The sequence below is a fragment of the Anastrepha ludens genome, chromosome 2, assembly GCF_028408465.1.
Source record: "Anastrepha ludens isolate Willacy chromosome 2, idAnaLude1.1, whole genome shotgun sequence".
NCBI lineage: Eukaryota > Metazoa > Arthropoda > Insecta > Diptera > Tephritidae > Anastrepha > Anastrepha ludens.
Genome location: NC_071498.1, coordinates 16,104,984 through 16,125,778, shown reverse-complemented (window position 1 = coordinate 16,125,778; position 20,795 = coordinate 16,104,984). Strand labels below are relative to the sequence as shown.

General features: G+C 37.1%; 1 protein-coding gene across 10 annotated transcripts in view; it reads right to left on the bottom strand.

Moving 5' to 3' along the window:
* Positions 1 to 20,795, bottom strand: part of LOC128863468 (glutamic acid-rich protein) — a 65,749-nt gene that overhangs the window by 31,849 nt on the left and 13,105 nt on the right. For 3 of the 10 annotated variants that reach the window (XM_054102649.1, XM_054102641.1, XM_054102658.1), the window contains exon 2: positions 13,651 to 14,923. The exons of 2 other annotated variants lie outside the window; for them this stretch is intronic. In XM_054102649.1, coding sequence (XP_053958624.1) covers positions 13,651 to 14,719 — 1,069 coding nt within the window. In that variant the 5' untranslated portion in view covers positions 14,720 to 14,923. Of the gene's footprint in view, positions 1 to 4,284; positions 5,062 to 13,650; positions 15,297 to 20,795 lie in introns of those variants that run through there. 5 more of the 10 variants (XM_054102634.1, XM_054102668.1, XM_054102676.1 and 2 more) reach the window with 5 other exon arrangements.

Genomic DNA, 20,795 nt, shown 5'->3' with positions numbered 1-20,795 from the left:
ATGTCCACAATATCGTAAATATGTGTGCGAAATGGAATGTTTTGGTGTTGGAAAATCAAATAACAGCATTTCAGTTACATAAAAAAATGTGTAAACGTTTTATTAATAAAATATGTAGCCTATTAGTTGTACTTTGTTTTCGTCCTTTCACCTCGCTCAGATATGAAAACATGCATGTATTTACAGGCTTATCAATTTTAACTGGTTGTTAAATGCTTAAAAGGTAGTTGTTCAATTCTAGAGATTTATTATACATATGTATGTACATGCCATTGTTTGGTTTTGTAATTACTTTCAATGCAATCAAACAGTTATGTGAAGCAATAACTGTTTCCTTTTATGGACGCCGTGGCGTATGATTGAATTATTAATTGTGAAATGCAAAAAACAAATGCTTTTTGCTGAGACGTTCAATGCACTTATTGTGGGTACTATGGAAGTCGATGTAATCTACTTTGGCACAAAATCACAGCTAATTATTTAAGATATTTGTAATATTAGATAGATCTAACTCTTTTCACCAAAATTCTCTAAACGAAAATATTTATTATATAAATTGGGCAGATGCCTATGACGTGTTGGATGTTTTCAGGGACACTCAAGTCACAAACTGTACAGGCGACAGAAAGTACATTCCCGCATTTAGCTTCAGAAGACTTCCTCTTGCACGAAAAATTAAGCTAATAGCGTAGGTAGAAAAATCATGGCAAAAATCTTAAATGGCTGTGCTTATAGAGCTTTGTCAAAAAAATATCGAGAATTGCTCATTTAAAAGGCGCGCGTTACACATATCTCTAGATTTTTTTTGCTGGAATGTTGGTAAAACTGTCCTCTATAGTGTCGCAGAGTTTGAACGTGAGCTGTAAATTAGCTTGTTTTTGGCATTTAATTATATCAGTCAACCGCAGGTGTGCTCTGAGATTTTCGCTATGGATAAAAATATCGAACAAAGAATTTGTCATAAATTTTGTGTGTTTGAACAGGATTTCGTGTGCCGAATCGTTAAAAATATTGCAGAAAGCCTATGGTGAGTGTTCTTTAACAAAAACACGGGTCTACGAGTGGTATAAGGCTTTTGCAGAGGGCCGAGAATTCGTGGAATTTGGCCAATTTGCTTCGATCTCGTCGCCCATCAACGTCTTCAACGGAAGAAAACGTCGCCAAAGTAAAGGAAATGGTGCTGGAAAACCATCATTTAAGTTTGAGGGAGGTAGCTCGTGACCTTAGCGTGTCTCAAGGATTAATTTGCAACATTTTACACCATCAATTCAGCATGAGACGCTCGAGGCATGAAGCGGCGCGACTCGTTCCAAGAGAGTTGAATTTCTTTCAAAAAAATCATCGGAAGAAGGTCACCGAAGACATGCTTGAGCAAGTGAATTCGGATCCAACTTTTATTCAGCGCATCATAGCAGGTGATGAGATGTGTGTATACGAGTTTGACATGCAAACCAGCCAGCAGGCGCCTGAATGGCGCTATCCCCATGAGCTGAAACCCAAAAAAACCACGTCAAAGTCGGTTAAAAGTGAGAGCCATGCTACTCGTTTTCTTGGATTATCAGGTGTTGTGCACTCGGAATTCATTCTAAATGGTTCTACGGTAAATAAAGAGTATTCTTTGGAAGTTATGCGACGTTTGAGAGAGAATATGCGTAGGAAGGGCCCAGTCTGTGGAAAGGAAACTCATGGATCTTGCACCAAGATTACGCACCGACTTACAAAGCTCATATTGTGAACACTTTTTTGACCAAAAACTCGACGAATATCATTTAACAACCAACGTATTCACCGGATTTAGCCCCCTGCGACTTTTTTCTTTCCCCAAAACTTAAATTGCCACTCCGCGGACACCGCTTTGAGTCGATAGAGGCCATTAAGGAGAATTCGCTGAAGGAACTGAAGAAGTTCTCTTCAAAGGTGTTTAAAAGGTGCTTTGATGACTGGACTAATCTCTGGCTTATGTGTATTGCATCGAATGGAGCCTATTTTGAAGGCGACAAAATAAATTTTGATGGTTGAACAATTATTTTTCGTTTTATTGAACAATTCCCGGTACTTTTTTGACAGAATGTATTTATCCTGCTGTCTCAAATAAAGAGTTAGGCCACGATAGCCTCAACAAATTTATTTTTATGCTTAAGACATCTGTATAACACCTGAAAAACTAGTTTCATAAAATATCTTAAGCAATTATTTCATACAATTTTATATGGTCCATTCGATCAGTCATCAGTGGTTACTTGAATATTGCAATAAATCGATTTTAAGAGCGCTATATGGCAAGTTGCGCCGCCTTGTTGGAACCAAATGTGGCCGCTGTTTAGCTGATTAATTTTTGGAAACAAAAATTCAGGCAGCATGGCTCAATCGCTCGTCATTCACCGTAACGGCAGCGCCTTCCCCATGTTGAAAGAAATATGGACCGATGATGAACTTGGCGAATAGATTTCAAAGTAAATTTCCACAATTTTGAGCAAATTTTGACTGATAATTTGACGAAATGTTCGAAAATACTTCAAAAAATATGAAATCAGTACTTTATAAATAGCTATTTAACAGCCAATCAAAGAAGTTTGTTTCACCTTGATATAAAGATGGCAGGCGCAGTTAATCTGGTCATACACCCTTCAAAAAAAAAAAGTCAAAGCAGAGTCGTGTAGCGGCTTTTTGTAATATTACAATACTTAAAAAAAGTATTATAATTTATACAGTTTATCGCATATATGAGCAATGGGGAACCTTTTTCGGAATTTTAATCTACTTCATTGCCCTCTCGAAAAGGTCCCTAAATATGCGCTCCTCTTGCGAAGATTGTCTGACCTGACTGAATTAAATGAAAAGCTAATTCATCACAGAATTTGAGAAAAAAACTATTTAGATGCAGTGGCACAGATTGTAACCACTCATGCATACATATGTATGAATAAAATTCTTAAATGTAATAAATATATAAAAATAAATAAATAAATAATTGACGCGTGTACTTCTGATATGCGTTTGGTCGAGCTCCTTCTCCTGTCTGTGGCGTGCGTCATGAGGCCGTTCCACAAATGGAGGGACCTACAGATTTACATCGACTCCGAACAGCAAATGATTTTTTTACGAGGAGCTTTTTCGTAGCAAAAATACACTCGGACGTTGGCCATTGCCTGCCAGGGAGCGTCCGCTATTAGAAAACACTTTTTCATTTTGCACGAATTACAGCTTACACATTTTTTAGTTAAATATCTGGTATTTTTTTATCAATTTTTGTATTTTTTTTTTCAAAAAATTTGTTTTTTAATATTTTCGTTTGTAATCTGCGCAATAAAGTCTGATAGAATTAAAAAAAAAATATATACTTTACTTAATATTTTCATTTATGATTTAGAAAACCTGTGGGAAAATTTTTTTTTTACAAACATTTTTTTTTTTATAAAATTTTTTTTTGTTTTTTTTATATTTTCATTTTATAAAAAATATTTTTTTTTAATATTTTCATTTATGATTTGCGCAATAAAACCTGATAGAATTTTTGGTTTATAAAACTTTTTTTAAATATTTTAATTTATGATCTGCGCAATAAAACCTTTTAGAATTTTTTCGGTTTTTTATAAAATATATATATATTTTTTTCTTAAATTTCATTTATGATCTACGCAATAAAACCGGTTAGAAATTTTTTGGTTTTTTATTTATAAACAATTTTTTTTTTCTTAATTTTCATTTATAAAACTTTTATAATTATTCTTTTTTTAATATTTTCATTTACGATTTGTGCAATAAAACCTGTTAGAATTTTTTGTTTTCCCAAAAAATATTTTTTCATGCCAAAAAAAATGTATTCTGAGGTTTGCCTTTATCCGGCGGAAGTGACCTCTGTTAGAAAGCGTTTTGTAGAATCATAAATCGTTTGGAGGCATAAAGCTCGAAGGTCCTTTATTTGTAGCGCAACACAATGTAAATAGCAGTAACTGGTCCTCTAAACCTGCCAATGTTTCTATTATTCCACATTTACAATTTCCTAAGCGACTTGTGAATATTGACATAGATATACATACATATAATATAAAATAGATATACATAGATGCCAACAACAAAAATAAGAGTGCAAACCAACAATCAATAATTTACTCCCTTTTCCTCGTGCTCCTTAATCAATTATTTGAATTGCAATATTTAAATCTTATTTATACAATTTTATAATCAACTTAAGTGCTCTGGCAAAAATAGCAAAATTTCACACAAAAAAAACTCCATTTAGCAATATCGAAAATTATTTGAAGGCATTAGTTCATTACTCACATTTTGCCCAAGGTAAAAATTTAGAATGAATAACTATTTTCCTCCTTGCACCAGTTTCCTTCACTTTCTACCGGCTTTGGAAATACAAGTACTACCAAAAGCAGTCACCGAATAAAATATAAAATGAGTATGCAACTGATGACCAAACGCAACTGAATTTACAATAAAATTCATAACCTGACGGACATTCAGAGAGAGAGAGAGAGAGAGAGAGAGCAACCGCCTGCATTTAGTATATGCGGGGAGAAACAGCAAAGTGAAAAACACCCGCAAGCCACAAAACTCATTAGTAAAATTATTTTTGATAGAATTTTTGTCCAACCTTAATCATGGATGGACAGAGGTGGTGGCAGAAAGCTTTTGTAGTGTTGTGCATTTAAGCATGTGGTTGGTGCAAACCACAGCAGCAGACCAAAAGCCACAATTGAATCAATGCAACCACATTTTGTTGTGTGCTGCTGCTGCTGCTGCCTCTGAATTATTAACAATAATTTAATAATTGTTGCCGTTTTCTTTTTGTAACTGAAATACCTGAATATGCGACTGTATTGAGGGTTCTTTTTATGTTTCGAGTGTGCAGATCAGTCAAGTATGGCAGAGTGTGAAAAAAGATGAAGTCCATCAGCCGTCATTCATTTGTGGGCACTGACTGTGTTATAGTGTGTGTGTAGTAGTTCACATACATACATATATTCCTCTATTTGCACCTAGGATGACAAAAATTTCAGGCACATTTCTCGATTGTACGCAGCTCTTTTGGTAAAGATTTGAGTGCATTTAAAGGTATAATTTTATTATAGAAACATTTCGTGCAAGCGTGTAAGAGCTTCTGATGCTTTTTTCAAGCATTAAATCGAAGAAAATAAAATAAAAATATCAAATGTGAAAATATGTGTGCTGAATTTCGACTGCGTTCCAAATAAAAATTGAGAAATTTCTACTTTGAGTTAAATATATAGAATTCGCTTGACTGACGAAGTGCAATTCTTCCATTCATAGCATCCAACCAGCAATTCCACTTTAAATTTTTTTAGCATTGCCGGTAAAAAAGAATGAAAACGTATATTCAAAGGAGATGCAATGAAAATTGAAACTGCAGTTTAAACAGAAAAAAGGTAGCACTTTTTTACAATAACAATAGTCACTATTGTCGAAGTGGCGTAGCGCGCCACACGTTTCAAATACGTCGACCGTCATAAAATTCTGGCAATGCTCTTCACATTCTTTTTGTCACCTGTGTATGTGCAATGCGCACATTCATTTATGCACCTACATATTAAAAACACCCCTGTAAAAAAAGTAAATTTTGGAATTTTGTTCATTAGGGACTAGTTCTCGTCTACCAAACACTAGTTACAAATAACATTGTTTATTAGGCTGGAAGTAAAGTATAAGTTGAACCAATTTCAACCATACATGAACATCTTTAAAGGGGGTTTGTCACATCTAATCACATCTTTTCTACACTAGGCTAAATTTTAAAGTGTTTTTTTTTGGTTAAAAACGCAATTTAATATATTTACCTGAAGTATCAAACATAAAAGAACTAAAATTTTATAATAGCGGTGGCCCTCGGCGAGCAATGGAAAATCTTCGAGTGTATTTCCGCCATGAAAAGGCTACTCATAAGAAACCATCTGCTGCTCGGAGTCCACTTTAAACTGCAGGTCCCTCCATTTGTGGAACGACATCAAGACGTACGCTCCTATTTGTAGCGGTCAAACAGGTAATAAAAAGTGTAGGAGCCAATTATGGTCGCTGTTGAGTAGAAAGGTAGTTCCCGCTAAAATAATCTGCCTCATCAGATCCCTTTACGAGAACTCCGAACTGGTAGTGCTACACAATTACCGCTACCACCACACAACCGCTACACAGCGACTCATTCACCACTAACACAGGCGTAAGGCAAGGTTGTCCCCTGTCACCCCTTCTATCGTTCTAGACGAAGTTTTAAGCCAATTGACTCTGCGCAAAAGAGTACTGTGTCAGATCCAGACATCTCGAGGATCTGGACTTTGCCGGTGACATCTGCTTCCTCTCTCAGAAACTCACTGACATGCAAGCGAAGTCGGACTGGAGGTATGAGAGTCAACAACAATTAAGCAAGACATATTACGGTTGACGGGTGCCCGGTGGAATTTGTCGAAAGTTTCTGCTACCTCGGCTGCACTATCACAACAGATACCGGAGTAGATGAAGATTTAAACCGCAGGCTAAACAAAGCAATTTCGGCGTTCGGGCGAATGCATACAGTATGGGCGAATTCGTAAATCTCCAGGCGCTTTAAACTGCGAATATTCAGCTCATATCTGAAGTCAGTATTGCTGCACGAAAGTGAAACATGGCTGGTCTCCAATACCATCACACAGTGGCTACAATATTTCGTCAACATAATCCTCCGTATCATCTGGTATTCTGACTGAACACCATCAGTCACGACGCAATGTGGAAATTAACGAACGAGGAACCCATCGTTAGGCAAATCAAACACAGAAAATGGCGATGGATAGGTCACATATTGAGAAAACCACAAGATAGCTTCACGAGAAAGGCACTGGACTGGAACCCGTAAGGGAGCAGAGGTCGCGGTCGGCCAAAGATTACTTTGAGAAGGTCGATGCTGCACTAGCTAACCGACATCACATGGTGATAGTCAAGCTGCCCTCTAGGCTCTGTTATCCCTTGAAGATAAATCTTTTTTAGCCCTAAAGCGCAAGCTTTTAAACTGCTCAGCTCTTTTGGATTCCGGGTTACATGAGCACCATCGTAGAAATAGAGACATCGAAAAAGGAAGCTGTTAAATTAGCCACAAAACTTGCGATATCCGCAATAGGACTCGAAATTACATGAATTAAGAAATAGTAGAAAATATTAAATGAAATTCACTGACAACATGCAGTGAGATAACATGGGGCAAAGATCTTATTGGGAATCTATAACCTCAAAAAGTTGAACACCATACTAATCTTTCAATCAGAACAAGCTAGGCACCCCATGGGTCACTTCAGACTGCAAAATTTATCTACGCAGAGTTGAGATAGGTATGCTCTCAACTCTGCGGTTCGGGTTTCAGAGGCCTCATTTCCTCCAAAGTCGGCTGAAAAAGCAGTGGGAGGAGTAAATACTATCGATGGCGTAAAGTGTCTTAACGCCCACAGAAGCGGAACCTGGACGCAGGAATATGTTGTGTCAATTGACATAAACGCGGCTCCACCTTGAAGATATGTTAACGAGGTCCCAGGATGGAAATCAGCCGAGGAGGAGGAATGGTATAGTGTTAGTGGGAGCATGCCCCACATACCATTGGTGTGACGGCATTTTTAATGACGTTTCTGACATTTTGATTTACACCTCGTGACTACAAAAAACAACAAAAAAAAGGGTCTCAGAGGCATCAATACAACTGCTCTTGGAAAACAATGCCATCTCGATAAGATGCGAAAAAAAACCTGTGCTCAGTACGGGAAAGAAAGATGGCATAATATATTATCTACAATCTAAGGCCTATTTAGATTTCATCAGAGCACATTGTTTGGATATAGTATTGCGAAAGAGTAGAGGGCAAATCGGTAATCGTCAGATCGGAGAGTATACCTCACATAATACCTACCTATAGATGTCTACAGGTATGTACGCGGCTTCGAGTGCGATGGCGCGTTATCATCATGCAAAATCCAAGAATTGTGTGCTCACATTTCCGGCCGGTCAGGCAGACACTAATGATCCGATGGCGCTAAAAAATGACAGATGTATGTCTTACAGTCTTACCGACATAAGAAAAAAATGTGGACCGGATCTACGTGCGCGGTTCATTTAAATTAAACATTACCGGTTCTTTTTGATCACAGATGATGTAGTCCATTTCGGACTAGTACCGAAACTACTACTTTTAAGAACTTGTTACTTAAATTTTCACTGAGGTGCTTGTTTTTTTTTTTTGTTTTTGAAAGCGTTTGCTGTATTTCACATCAGTGTTCGAACAACATACTCTGACTTTGAAACGCTGTTGTTTTTTGCTTTTTTAAATTAATTTTAAATTTTTTTTTAACTTTTTTTTAACTTTTTTTGTACACTTTAAAATTCAATGAAATCCCTTTTATACAAATATTTCAGATATCGTATTTTATTATAAGCATATTTTTTATTGCGTATTCCGCAGCCAGAATCTGCTATATCGAGATATGTGTTTTAAAGAGCAGTAAGGGAAGTGAGAAAAAATCGCCCCTGGCATCATACAGTCTTACTCGAATAGTTCTTGGGAGCAACACTAGCCAACTGCTATTTTAATACAATTTCTCACATTGGAATCACATTTTCTCATACCGAACTCATTTGATCGGAGGCTCCAGTTGCCATTAAACATTTTAGAAGCTTGCGAATTGACTTGAATGGGAAATTCAGTCATCTATCTAGAATAGTATAGCCACGTGTACCTTCAGCCGGTTGAGAATTGCAAAAATGTGAGATAGGCGGCTGATATAAGAAGCATCTAACAACACCGGGGGGGTTTAGCTGAGTGTAATATATTCCCTGAAATGACCTTTACGGTAAGATAATACCTTTCCTTAATATGTAATCGCCTTTTTTCTTTACAGCTTAAGCCTGAAATTTTTGAAAATTCAAATACATATCTACATATCGAGGATCACAGTGCAAAAGAAATCGGTAATAAAAAAAGTTAAGTGGAAAGGCAACGACTTAAATTAATGAATTAAAAAGTTGAAGGAGCTAATAAAATACATAATTCTTTGAAATCTTTTGGAAATCTTGGTAGAAACTACTGCCGAAAAATATGATCTCAAGTTTGTGATAATTCTGAGCCAATATCAACTATAAAAATAAGTGAAAATTTTAATTGAGCGAGTAAATTAATTTTTGGAAAAGGTTGTTTAGATTTTGCACAATACTGTATGTTTTTTGTATGCAGGATAGTTTATATAGGGTGGCTCGTTGTCTGGCTTGTTTTCAAATTACTTGTTGTTTTCAAACTGACATATCTTTCGTGGTCAAACAAGTAACAGAAACTCAATATCGACGCGAAATATATCTGCTTGGGCTACGTTTCAAAATATGAAAAACTTTCTACCAAACGGATGCTGTGTTGCCCAAACTGTAGCTTTTTCTACTCGGCTATGCTAACAATCCAAATTTCAGTATTTGCCGATCGGGAAACCCGAGTCTAATGTCAAATATCTAATATAATTATTATTATTATTATTTGCTATCGCTCCAGCTTTGGCTTTGTCTACTTCTTGCTTTCGTCTTAATTTGAGTTCACGAGAGAGATTCGTCAATTTCTAAATATTCCTCATCGTCACCAAGATCCTTTAGGGCGTCGCCTGCGGTGCGATCCTTGTGGGTTCCAGCCCTGCGCTATTTGACTTATGTCGGTCGCTCGCTTGCGCAGTGTATCACCAATCCATTTTCACTGTCATATTTCCATGTCCATTGGTTTTTGTCTGCTTCGATCCAGTTCTTGTTTCGTTTTTAGTTCAGTTGTCTTGGGCTCGCCGTCAGTTGTCGAGCTGCGGGCTATCGGACGGGTTATAGGTTGGGGATACGTTTTTCCTAACAAATAAACCGTTCCGGACAAGTAGCATATTGTGCGATACGAACGTAGTAGTTTGGACAGTGGGCTCTGTACAATCTTATACTTATAAAAACTAAAAAGTCAAATCCATCACCGGCAAGGCGAGGAAGAGCCGGCTTTCAATTAGTATTTAGCCCGAAACAGTGTATGTCTTCTGGCAAGCGGCTGAAAAATGAAATGCTGCTCCCACCAGCTAAATCTAAGATGGTCGTCCCGTCGTGCGAATAGGGAAACTACGCTAACAACCTATCGCTCCTTTTTAAAACTTGTTGCTGAAACCTAAACAAGTAAAAGAAAAATGCGAGAAAGAGCCGGCTTTCAATTAGTATTTAGCCCGAACCAGTGTCTGTCTTGTGGCAAGCGGCTGGAAAATTAAATGCTGCTCCCACCAGCTAAATCTAAGATGGTCGTCCCGTAAACAACCGTCGTCTCTGAAACCGAAACAAGTAAAAGAAGAACTAAAGCGCATTCAGGTTGCTAGCCTAGTGCGTTCGTGCGTGATTGGCCGGTCGGAGTTGGCATAAAAGCGAGTGTCCCACAATTTGAAAGGCAAAATCAGATAAAGGAACTATCATTCTAATAGAGGGACTATTATTGGAAAATATTGAATGTAGAATTTTAAAGAGAAACTAGTTGATGATGCATCCTCTTCAGGCATATGCATTTTTCATAGTAAAGGGTTTTCCAATAACAGCTGTTATTAGTAAATGGATTCCGCTATCGAGAGATGATTAACGATTTTTTATGGCCGGAATTGGATGGTATTGATCTGGACAACGCGTATTGTCAACAAGACGGCGTTACGTGCCACACAAGCAACCAAACCATTGATATTTTACGGGAAAATTTTCCGGACCGTGTTATCTCTTGAAGAGGTGAACACAATTGGCCACCGAGATCTTGTGATTTAACACCTTGAGACGTTTTTCTTTGGCGCCACGTGAAAGAGAAGGTCTACGCCAACAGCCCAGGGTCGATTCAAGACCTCAAAGATGGAATTCGTGAATTCGTGTGTCTATCGAGGACATGGGACAGCCACTTTGCAGTTCGGTTATGGAAAATTTCATGAAAAGGATATTGACCTGTAAGTCCTGTTGCCACCACGATGGTCATTTGCCTGATGTTATTTTCCACTATTAACGGCATACCTTCCTCTTTATAAAGAAATAAAGATCCGATCATTTATATTAAAAAATAGCATTCTTCTTTGAATATCAAAATAACTCCTCTTATTGGAAAACCCTTTAGTTGAATTTCAATGCAATGATGATGATTTTTTTGCATATTTTCTGGCTCAGCATTTATTCGAGCTTTTTTCAATCTATGTAGTATATTTATTTAATGGAATTCATCTAGTGCACAGTACACACATACATATATGTATATTATATTTTATTTTATTTTTATTTGTTAAATTGTTTTTGTGCTGCCTTTAGAATACTTTTCAGCTCACAAAAGGCTAGTTTGCTGTCAGATTTTTTTTTTATTTTTTGTTTGTCTGAGTGAGTTTATTCCACCAATTTTTTCCCCAAAATTTACATAGTCTGTTTGAGCTGTGCGTATGTTTCGCAGATTTAATTTTTATCTACCAAAAATCTAGTCCACTATATCTACTGATGATATCCAATTTCTAACATTTTTACATTTTACTCGATACTGTGCATGGAGCACTTACAATTATTTGGTGGGAAATTTTCAATAAGCATTCCTGGAAACCAAATAAAAGGGAAAACTATACACATACTTTTATTATTATTCTTTTTTTTTAAATTGTTGAAGAGTATGAAAATATCAAGTATATCTCGCATGAAAATACCCAATTCGCATGCCAAAGAAAAGTTAGTATTAAGGGGAGAGCCTGCTTTAGAGGTTTCAAAAAATCGATTTTTTTTTGTTTTGCATAAATGTCTTCCCAAACTATCCAAGACTGTGTGCTCAAAATTTCAGAAGCAAATTCAAAATATTTTCGGAGTTACAGAAGGAATTGTTGTGAGCAAGCGTCGGGCAGGTACATACCTATACGAGCGGCCGGTGTAGATACAAAAACTTAGACGCGCGATTTCTCGGTTTTTTATTTTTACGATTTTTCCTAATTGGGATAGGGAAAAAGTTAAACGTCCTATGGAAGCGAGATAACATTGATTGTATTCGGAATTAAATTCTCTTCTAGTTGAACCTAAAAAACCTTAAGAAAGTTATGATTAACCCATTTTTTAAACAATCTAAAGTGAATTTGTTTTTCCAAAAAAATGATTTTTTTTTAATTAGCGCATAATTTTTGAATTTCTCACTTTTTGTTTAATTTTCTTGGTTTAACTAGAAGCTATACTATATTAAAATAAAATTTTTTGGGGGTTTTTGGTTTCAGATGAAAATTGCGATTTGCATCTTTCCCGTCGCACGACACATGCATGCTCGAGGCGCCTCGGCAATGTGCTTGTACCACGCATAATATGATATATATTTTAATGAAAAAATTTGAGAAGACTTGAAATATATAATATATTAATAAAACCCGAAAGTTTCGTTTCAATCGAATATTTCTTTCCTTCCTAAAAAAATCCACGAAATAATCGATTTTTTGAAGCCTCTAAAGCAGGCTCCCCCCTTAAACCGTAAACGCCGCGGAAGTTTTTAAATTCCATTTGATATCGGGAATTAAATTTTGAAAATATCGCCAATTACAGAATTGCTCGAAGCTTATTTAATATAATTTTGTAAACTATATTCTGCCTATATTATTTGTTATTGCGTTAAAAAATCAAAACATGAACTAACCACCAATTGCTCCTCGCATATCAGCTTTGAACACCCACTGCATACATTGTTTTTTCTTCAACAAATAAGTTTCAAAAAATAGAATAAAGAAGACGATAGCGAAAGCAAATGTTCCTTTTAGCAAATGCTTAGCAGAGTGGGTGGTAAGCTGTCTGTGAAGAATCAGAATGTGTGGCTCTTAAAAATGAGAATTCTAAATGATTTACGCGCATTAGCAGCATAAAAAAGTATTTCAAACCACTTCAAATATCGCACAGACACCAACAATTTCGAAAACTAGCGAAAAAATACCCGCATCAGCTGTGTATTGCTACGCCTGTGGAAAATGGAAAGTGTATGTGTACAAGCAGGCGTATATGTATGTATAGGTGTAAGCAAAAAAAGTGTTAATATTCTGACCTCATTTGTAGGCTGTTCTTAGCACTGGCTGTTCAATTCAAATGTCTCTATTTCTACTTCCTGAATTATTATATTTTTTTTTAGATTTTTTTTTTTTTTTTTTTGATTTCAAAATATTTTAGCAAAAGTGTGTATTCGAAATGAAATGAGCGATGACCAAAATGTAAAATAATAAATAAATAACGGGTAGACAATACGGACGTCCAAAACAAGCGACAGAACGAAATATATATTTAAAACACTTCCTGTTCTATCTTTAGAAGATTTTTACTTACGAAACGTATGCGCTTGCAGTTTTGTTAGGGTTAATCAAGCGTTTTTTTTATATTACAGCCGGGTTAGGAGAGCCTTTCAAGGAGAAGCCTTCGTTCCATTAATTCTACGTGCTATTTCATCTAAGTTGCATCACTAAAATATTTTTTTGAACTGTGCCATCTTTTTCAACGCTTGCAATAAATTGTTGACTCTCGTTGTTGGTTAACTTTTGCTTTCAATATTTAAATTAACGTTTTTTTTTAATTAAAAATAAATTAAGTGTGAAGCTTTGTACCGCTTGGGGTCGTTCGTGCGCCCCTCTCACTGTGCGCACAAAAACTCACCATTTTTAATGCTGGGTTCGCGTTTGATTGCCGGCGCTTTGCGCAACTGTTTCGTTTTGAATTCAGGCTTTGGCTCTTCTTTCGGCTCTTTGAGTATTTCATCGATTTTCGATACCTTTTTCAATACTGGCCGTATTTTCATAATATCCTCGGTGCTCTTGCTTGGCAAGGGCTTCTCTTCGCGTTTCACATGCCGCAATTTTGGCTTCTCTAATTTAAAACGTAATTGACGTTCGTGTTCTTCTTCGTTTTCCTCCTCTTCATCGCCGCTATCACCTTCTACCTTTTTCATTGACTTATCGCGTTTGACCATGACTGGCCGTAATTTGGGTTTTTCAATTGAAAAACGTCTTGATAACTCACTTTCATTCTCCTTCTTCTTGACTTGTGGTGTCTTCTTGAGCTTAACGCCCAGGCGTAGCGAGGGTTGTGTAAATTCGTTTTCGGAGAATTCAAGATCGGAAAGCCCTTCGAGGTTCTCCAGCTCTTTCTCGTCCACCTCTATTTCGCTTTCTTCCTCCTCTTCGCTTTCTTCCTCCTCTTCACTCTCTTCTTCCTCAGTCTCCTCCTCCTCTTCAGTTTCCTCTTCTTCAGATGATGACGGAGTTGGTTCCTTCTTTTTTACAGCAGCAGCTGTTTTGGACGCAGGCGTTATTGTGGGTTTTTTGGCAGCTACAGGTTCTGGCGTTTTCTTGACCGGCGCCACCACCTTTTTAGCGGGCTCTGCATCTCGTTTAACGGGCGCAACCACTTTCTTAGCTGGTTCCACTGTAGCTTTCTTAAGAGGTTCAGCAGTTTTCTTGGTCGTCGCTGTTGTCTCTGTTGCTTTCTTTGCAATAGAATTGGCTGCTGGTGCCGCGGTTTTCTTGAGCGCTGCAGTAGACCCGGGTTTCTCGCCGTTCTCCTTCTCTTTTTCTTTATCCTTATCGGCTGCTGCAGCTGCTGTCTTCTTCGCCCATGGTACTGTGGGCTTGGCATTGGTGGTCGTGTCGTCCTTTACCCATGGCGGGCGAAAGGTGGTGCGACCAGTGGTACTGGTGGCTGTGCTCTTCGGTGCAACGAAAGGCATTGTGTTGATATTTCAGCTGATCGAGTTTAACAATTTTGTATTTTGACGTAGATGGTTGATGTTTCTAGAACATCGCTTTTAAACACTTACAACAATTACTGTTAACTTCTTAAGTTATTCTTTCGGTATTTCACTAAAAACGCTTAAACTATATTTCTTTGTCGCTTCGTCGAGTTTTGTTTCGAAAATTTTCACAAAAATTCACTGAAACGTATTTACTTCGTTATAACCAAAATGCACCAATTATCTGATGATATTTAAGGACTAATTTTTACACATTCGCGTTCAAATTAATTCTTCACTAAATTTCCTAATTCGTTTTATACGACAATTTATTCACAATAATTTTGTAGTCAGCAATATTTGCGCGTAGTCGCCCCGTCGAAACGCAACAGCTGTTTGAGAATTTTCATTTGATTCAGAAAATTTGTTCGTTCATGTATGTATCTACTAACGGTGGATTTCAAAAATACATTTGCTAAGCAGCGCAAAAATATATAGGCTAGCGGGAATACAACTTGTACAATTCCGAGTGTACAAAGCACGGCCACTGACGCTGTGCACTGGCGGCGGTGGTGATTTTCATCTTTAAAAATAGGCTAACAATGTGAGCGTTGGAGAGCTGCCATGGCTGGGTGTACGGAGGGGCAATGGGGGCGCTTGGCGAGGCAGTTGTGTGTGTTTGGCGTTGTTGCATTTCTTCTTGCTGATATAAACTTACGAAGTGGGTCCACGTCATTTTGTATGAATTTCATAAAATTAAAATAATGAGTAATGAGCGCAGAAAGATGGCTTTTAAATAATTTATTTTAAGCAAATCTTTAATTTTTTATTTCAATGTAAACATTAAAAGGCGCAAAAGATTAAGAAAAAAGTAAAAGCAAAAGAGTATTAATACATATTTTTAATGACATTTAGTGATGAGAATCGTTAGAAAAAATGTGTTTTCGCTATTTTTGCTTAAAAATTTATTGTTTTAGAAATTTCTTAAATATTATTTTGAAAAATGATGTTTTGTTTTAGTTTTTCAACACACGAGTTGACATTTATTTTGTGTACCTTTGCTTTAAAAATAAGTAAAGGGTCTTTAAAAACTGACGCCTAGATGCCAGTAGTGAATAATTTCTAGACGGCACCCTTTTTTATGCCACCTTTGACATTTGTCAGGTAACAATCAGGAAACAATCATCCGAATGAGTCGCGAATTCAGAGATTGGTGAAAAAAATTCAAGAAACTGGTTCTGTCGAGGATAGGAAAAGGTACGGTACACTAGACAGGGTTAGTTTACTGGGGCGGCAGCCCTTGGTCGGCAAAAACCTGAGTCATTATGGTAACGTGGAACCGGCGGATATGGGAATGAACAGACAATCAACAACATTCATCTGGAGACTCTTACACTGTCCGATTCAGTAGTTGTCGGTCTGTTTTGTCCGGGATCTCGTCCGCGTAGTTGAGGAGGTGCCTCCTAACGTGCCTGGGAGGCGGCTCAGGCTCAAGCTCCTTTACAGGGAGCATATGGGTCTCGTCGTGCAGAGGTTGTAGTGGCGATATCAAGAGATATCCTGTCGCAGTCCTAAGGCAGTCAAGTCTATAGGCGGCCGCCGTAGCCGAATGGGTTCGTGCGTGACTACCATTCCGGATTCACACAGAAAACGTAGGTTCGAAACTCGGTGAAACACCAAAATTAAAGAAAATCATTTTTCCAATAGCGGTCGCCCCTCGGCAGGCGATGGCAAACCTCGGAGTGTATTTCTGCCATGAAAAAGCTCCTCATAAAAATATCTGCAGTTCGGAGTCGGCTTAGGTCCTTTCATATATATATAGTACCTTCATCCACTGCGAATCACTGGTTCCAGCCGACCAGACAGGCGCAGCATAGTTTAAACCGCCTGGCCTATTGCCTTAAATGTCGATAGAAACATTTCTTTGCCTTTGTCCCAAGTGCTGCCGGCAAGCGATTTGAGAATCTTGTTGCAATTTTAGACTTTACTGAAATAACGGCTGTACGCGCTGGGAAGTGGAGCAAACTGTCGAAGGTAACTTCCAAGATTTTGGGGTTACTAACAGACGGAATTGGTGTATCGTAGACTTTTACCTTAAATTGCAATTTGACCTCCTTTGTCCAGGTGGTGAAGAAGGTCGCCGTGGACTTTGTGGGGGAAAGTTGTAGGCTCCTCGCAGTGAAGAAGCGAGAAAGGCAGGCGAAAAGGTAATCGTTTACCTTGGCGCACAGGCCATCAATGCCATTGCCCGACGCTATTATCGTGCAGTCGTCGGCGTAGGAGATCAGGTTAGGAAAAGAGCTGGCAGACCAAAAACTGGACGTTCTGTTGAGAAAATTGTTGCTGTAGCGCAAAGTGTGGCTGAACAACCTTCAACATCGATTACTTTATGTTCTCAAAAACCAGACATTCATGAAACGACGGCGACTATTTGGTGGGTTTTACCTGTAGAGGGCGTGCTCATGGTGGACAGTGATTTGATGTAATTTTTAACATATTTATGTATGTTTGTTAAGAGCCATATTTTGAGTAAAAATAATAGTGAAATCCGCAAGAATCAAAATTTTCACATATTTTATTTTAAAACGACATCTAGGCGTATCTTTTGAAAGACCCTTTATATTAAATTATAGTATAAAATAGAAAATTCTCAGTTCTTTTATGCTCACATGAGCCTCAATTCACAAGCGACTAGTCACAAAATGAGAAGCAGTCTAGTAAAGACTTGGTTTTAGTTGAGAAGTCCGAAATCCAGGTTGACTAAAATATTATACATTCTTCATTCTCTTTCTCAATCTATTTGAATGTGTATTTTACTAATGTAAATCAACTAAAAATTGAAATTTATTTATTTCTAATAATTATTTTTGGAACAGCAAATAACTCTACTAAATCATTCTGCGATATGCGGCTGCAATGCATTCTTTTAAGTGGTATAGCCCACTAAAATAGGCCTAGACCTTATATACTCTTATTTCAAGAACACTATCAGCTGAAGGTACTTTTTTGTGACGTTGGTTATAGCCATTTTTACAGACAAAGATTTTCGTCTCTGACTTTAAAGTTGTCTTGAAATGAAGGTTGCATTTTCACGTGATGCCATCGTTTATGAATTTGTTAGCCGTAAATTGATTCCTTTGCAACGAATGCCCGATATTTTTTATTTAGAAGAAAAAGGCAGCTTAAAACGAGAGAGAAGTTAACAAAACAAAAAAAAAAAAAATGTCTCAAAAATCAAATCGATTTTTCCGCCACTTAAAAACGACAGTTTATTATGATATCTTATAATTCCATGGGCTATAAAACTGTGTACTCAAAATTTTTTTTTAATTTGCGCACAGTTGATACCTTAGATATACAGTTGCGCTTTTTTATCACAACAATTTTTCGCAATCCACTGTGGAATCCGTTAGATTAAGAAGTCGGCTTCAAGTTATGCAATCACTTGGTAAACTTTACCTGTTGGTTTCGTTAATTTTGCATGAAATTTTTGTTGCAACGGCTTTTTAGTGCGTGAAAAAGTGTGTGAAAAATTAATATTATCGCGACTATCTTTGTGAAAATTAAAAAAAAAAACGGTGAGATAAGTTTAGTAAATTGATATTCTGTCGCTAATGTCCAAATTTTTATTATTCCGCATTCAGTAATGTCCAGAAGGAAAAATTGCACACCCGAGAAACGCGCCCTCATAAAAAAATTGATTGCTAATGCAAAAACTTATGTAGAAGTGCAAAATATCATTAGTTGCTCACCAACAATGGTACGTAATGCCATCAAGTACAAACCAAGTGGCAAAAAGCGTGGAAGAAAGCTAGCAATGTCGGCAAGAGAAGTTAAGTCTATCGTCAGATACTCAAAGCAGTTTCCATTTGCGACTGCTACTGAGATAAAAGATGCCTCAAAAGTGTTTTCGAGCATTGAGACTGTTCGTCGGCGTTTGCTTAAGCACGACCTGGGTGCCCACTAGGGCGGGCCGGTTTAAAAATCGCTCATTGCTCTGTGAAAATCGTATTCTAGGGATCAAAATAATAAACTTTGCCGAAGGAACCATACCTCTAAAACGAATTCTGATGCCCCCCAATTTGGGTCGAACTTCGCAAATTTTGAAAAATCCCACTTTGACCCATTTAGAGTGCTCTAATCGAGTCCAAATGTATGACCGACCCCCACTAACTTTGGACGGCCGATCCACCCATGCCAGTGGCACACCCCCTGGAACTCCCCTGGGAGTTCCCCATACAATCATATTAAAATATCACCATTTTTGGCCTTTACATGAAAAAATTAGCTAAATGGCTATGTTTTTTCTTTATTTTTATTTATTTATAGTAATATTTATTATTTATTTATAATAATAATATCTATTTTTTCTCTTAAGAGATTTATTTAGTCAGAACATATCGTCCCCTTAGTATTAAAATAGCCTATAAATTTTTTGATGTTTTGAGAAAATGAATTTCAAACTTTTTGTCGAAAGTAGCTCTCACTCAAATCTCGTTATGTCTGTAAATATTTATTATTTTTTGACTGACGTTTTGACCCACTTTGTGGAAATAGAATTTGATAAAATTTTGACCACATATAAAATCGACGATGGAGAATCCAAAAATTCAATAAAAAAAAATAATAGCCTATGAGCACATAGGCTATTGTTATACTAAGGGGACGATATGTAAATGAAAAAATTAATTTAAGTGAGTTATAAAAAAGAAACTAAAAAGTTCGACCCAAATTGGGGGACATCAGAATTCGTTTTAGATGTATGGTTCCTTGGCAAAGTTTCTTATTTTGATCCCTAGAATATGATTTTCACAGAGCAATGGGCGATTTTTTTGCCTCCCCACAAATTGACCCGGCCTAGTGCCCACAGTCCAAGAAAAGTACCGCTGTTGACAAAAACGCATGCAGAAAAGAGACTACGATTCGCCAAAGAACATATAAATCGGCCTTCGACCAAATGGCGCAACATTTTATGGTCGGACGAGTCGAAGATTGTTTTGTATGGTGGAAAGGGATTCTGCCAATATGTAAGACGACCACCTAACACCGAATACCAGCCAAAGTATACAACAAAAACAATAAAGCATGGTGGTTCTATCATTGTGGTTGGGCATGATTTTCTTGGCTAGGCGTGGGACCCATTGGGTGGGCTGATTGGGTTAAGGAAATTATGACTGGCGCTTCATATGTTGATATACTCGAGGACATCATGCTGCCATATGCCAGAGAGACGAAATGCCGCTTGTTTGGACGTTCCAGCACACACGTACAAACACACGTACAAAGATGTTTAAAATGGTTTGAGGAGAGCCAGATCAACGTAATGGAATGGCCGCCACAGTCACCAGACATAAACCCCATTGAAAATTTGTAGGTTGATGTCAAGGAGGCAGTAGCTCAACGCAAGCCAACATCTAATACGCAACTATGGGAAACTGTAAAGAGCGCATGGGAGTAGATTTAGATTGAAAGATGCCAAAAACTTGTTGACTCAATGCAACGCCGTTGTGCTGCAATCTAAAGAATAAGAGTCATGCAACTAAATACTAATGTAAATACTAAACAAAACCTCATGTAAAAATAAAAATAAAATCATATAAAAGTTTTGCCAAAATTTTTGTTACAATTTGTTACACTACCAATTTTTTGACCGCTCAAAATTCGCTGCAATCTTTCTAAATATAATTTTACCTTACCGAGATAAGATAAATGTTGGATTTTTTTTTGGGTTTGTTTGTTTGACATTTGGGCTATAATAGGGAAAAAATAAAATTTTTTATAAAAGCGATTACACGCACTTTTTTAACCCATTCCATTTTATGTATGTGACTACTAAGATTTATTTTGACCGCAGCTGTATATGGTTTTTGAAGGCTAATAAACCGTATTTTTATAAAAAAAAATGTAACTAAATGAGAAATAATTGTGAAAACTTGCCTATACGTCCTTGTGATATAGTTTTTTTTACGCCAGACCATATTTTACCAAGGTAAACAATCGACTTAATGGCTTAAAGCATTATTTTATGTTTTGCAAAGTGCGTATTTTTTCCCGATTTCTTAAATTTTTTAAC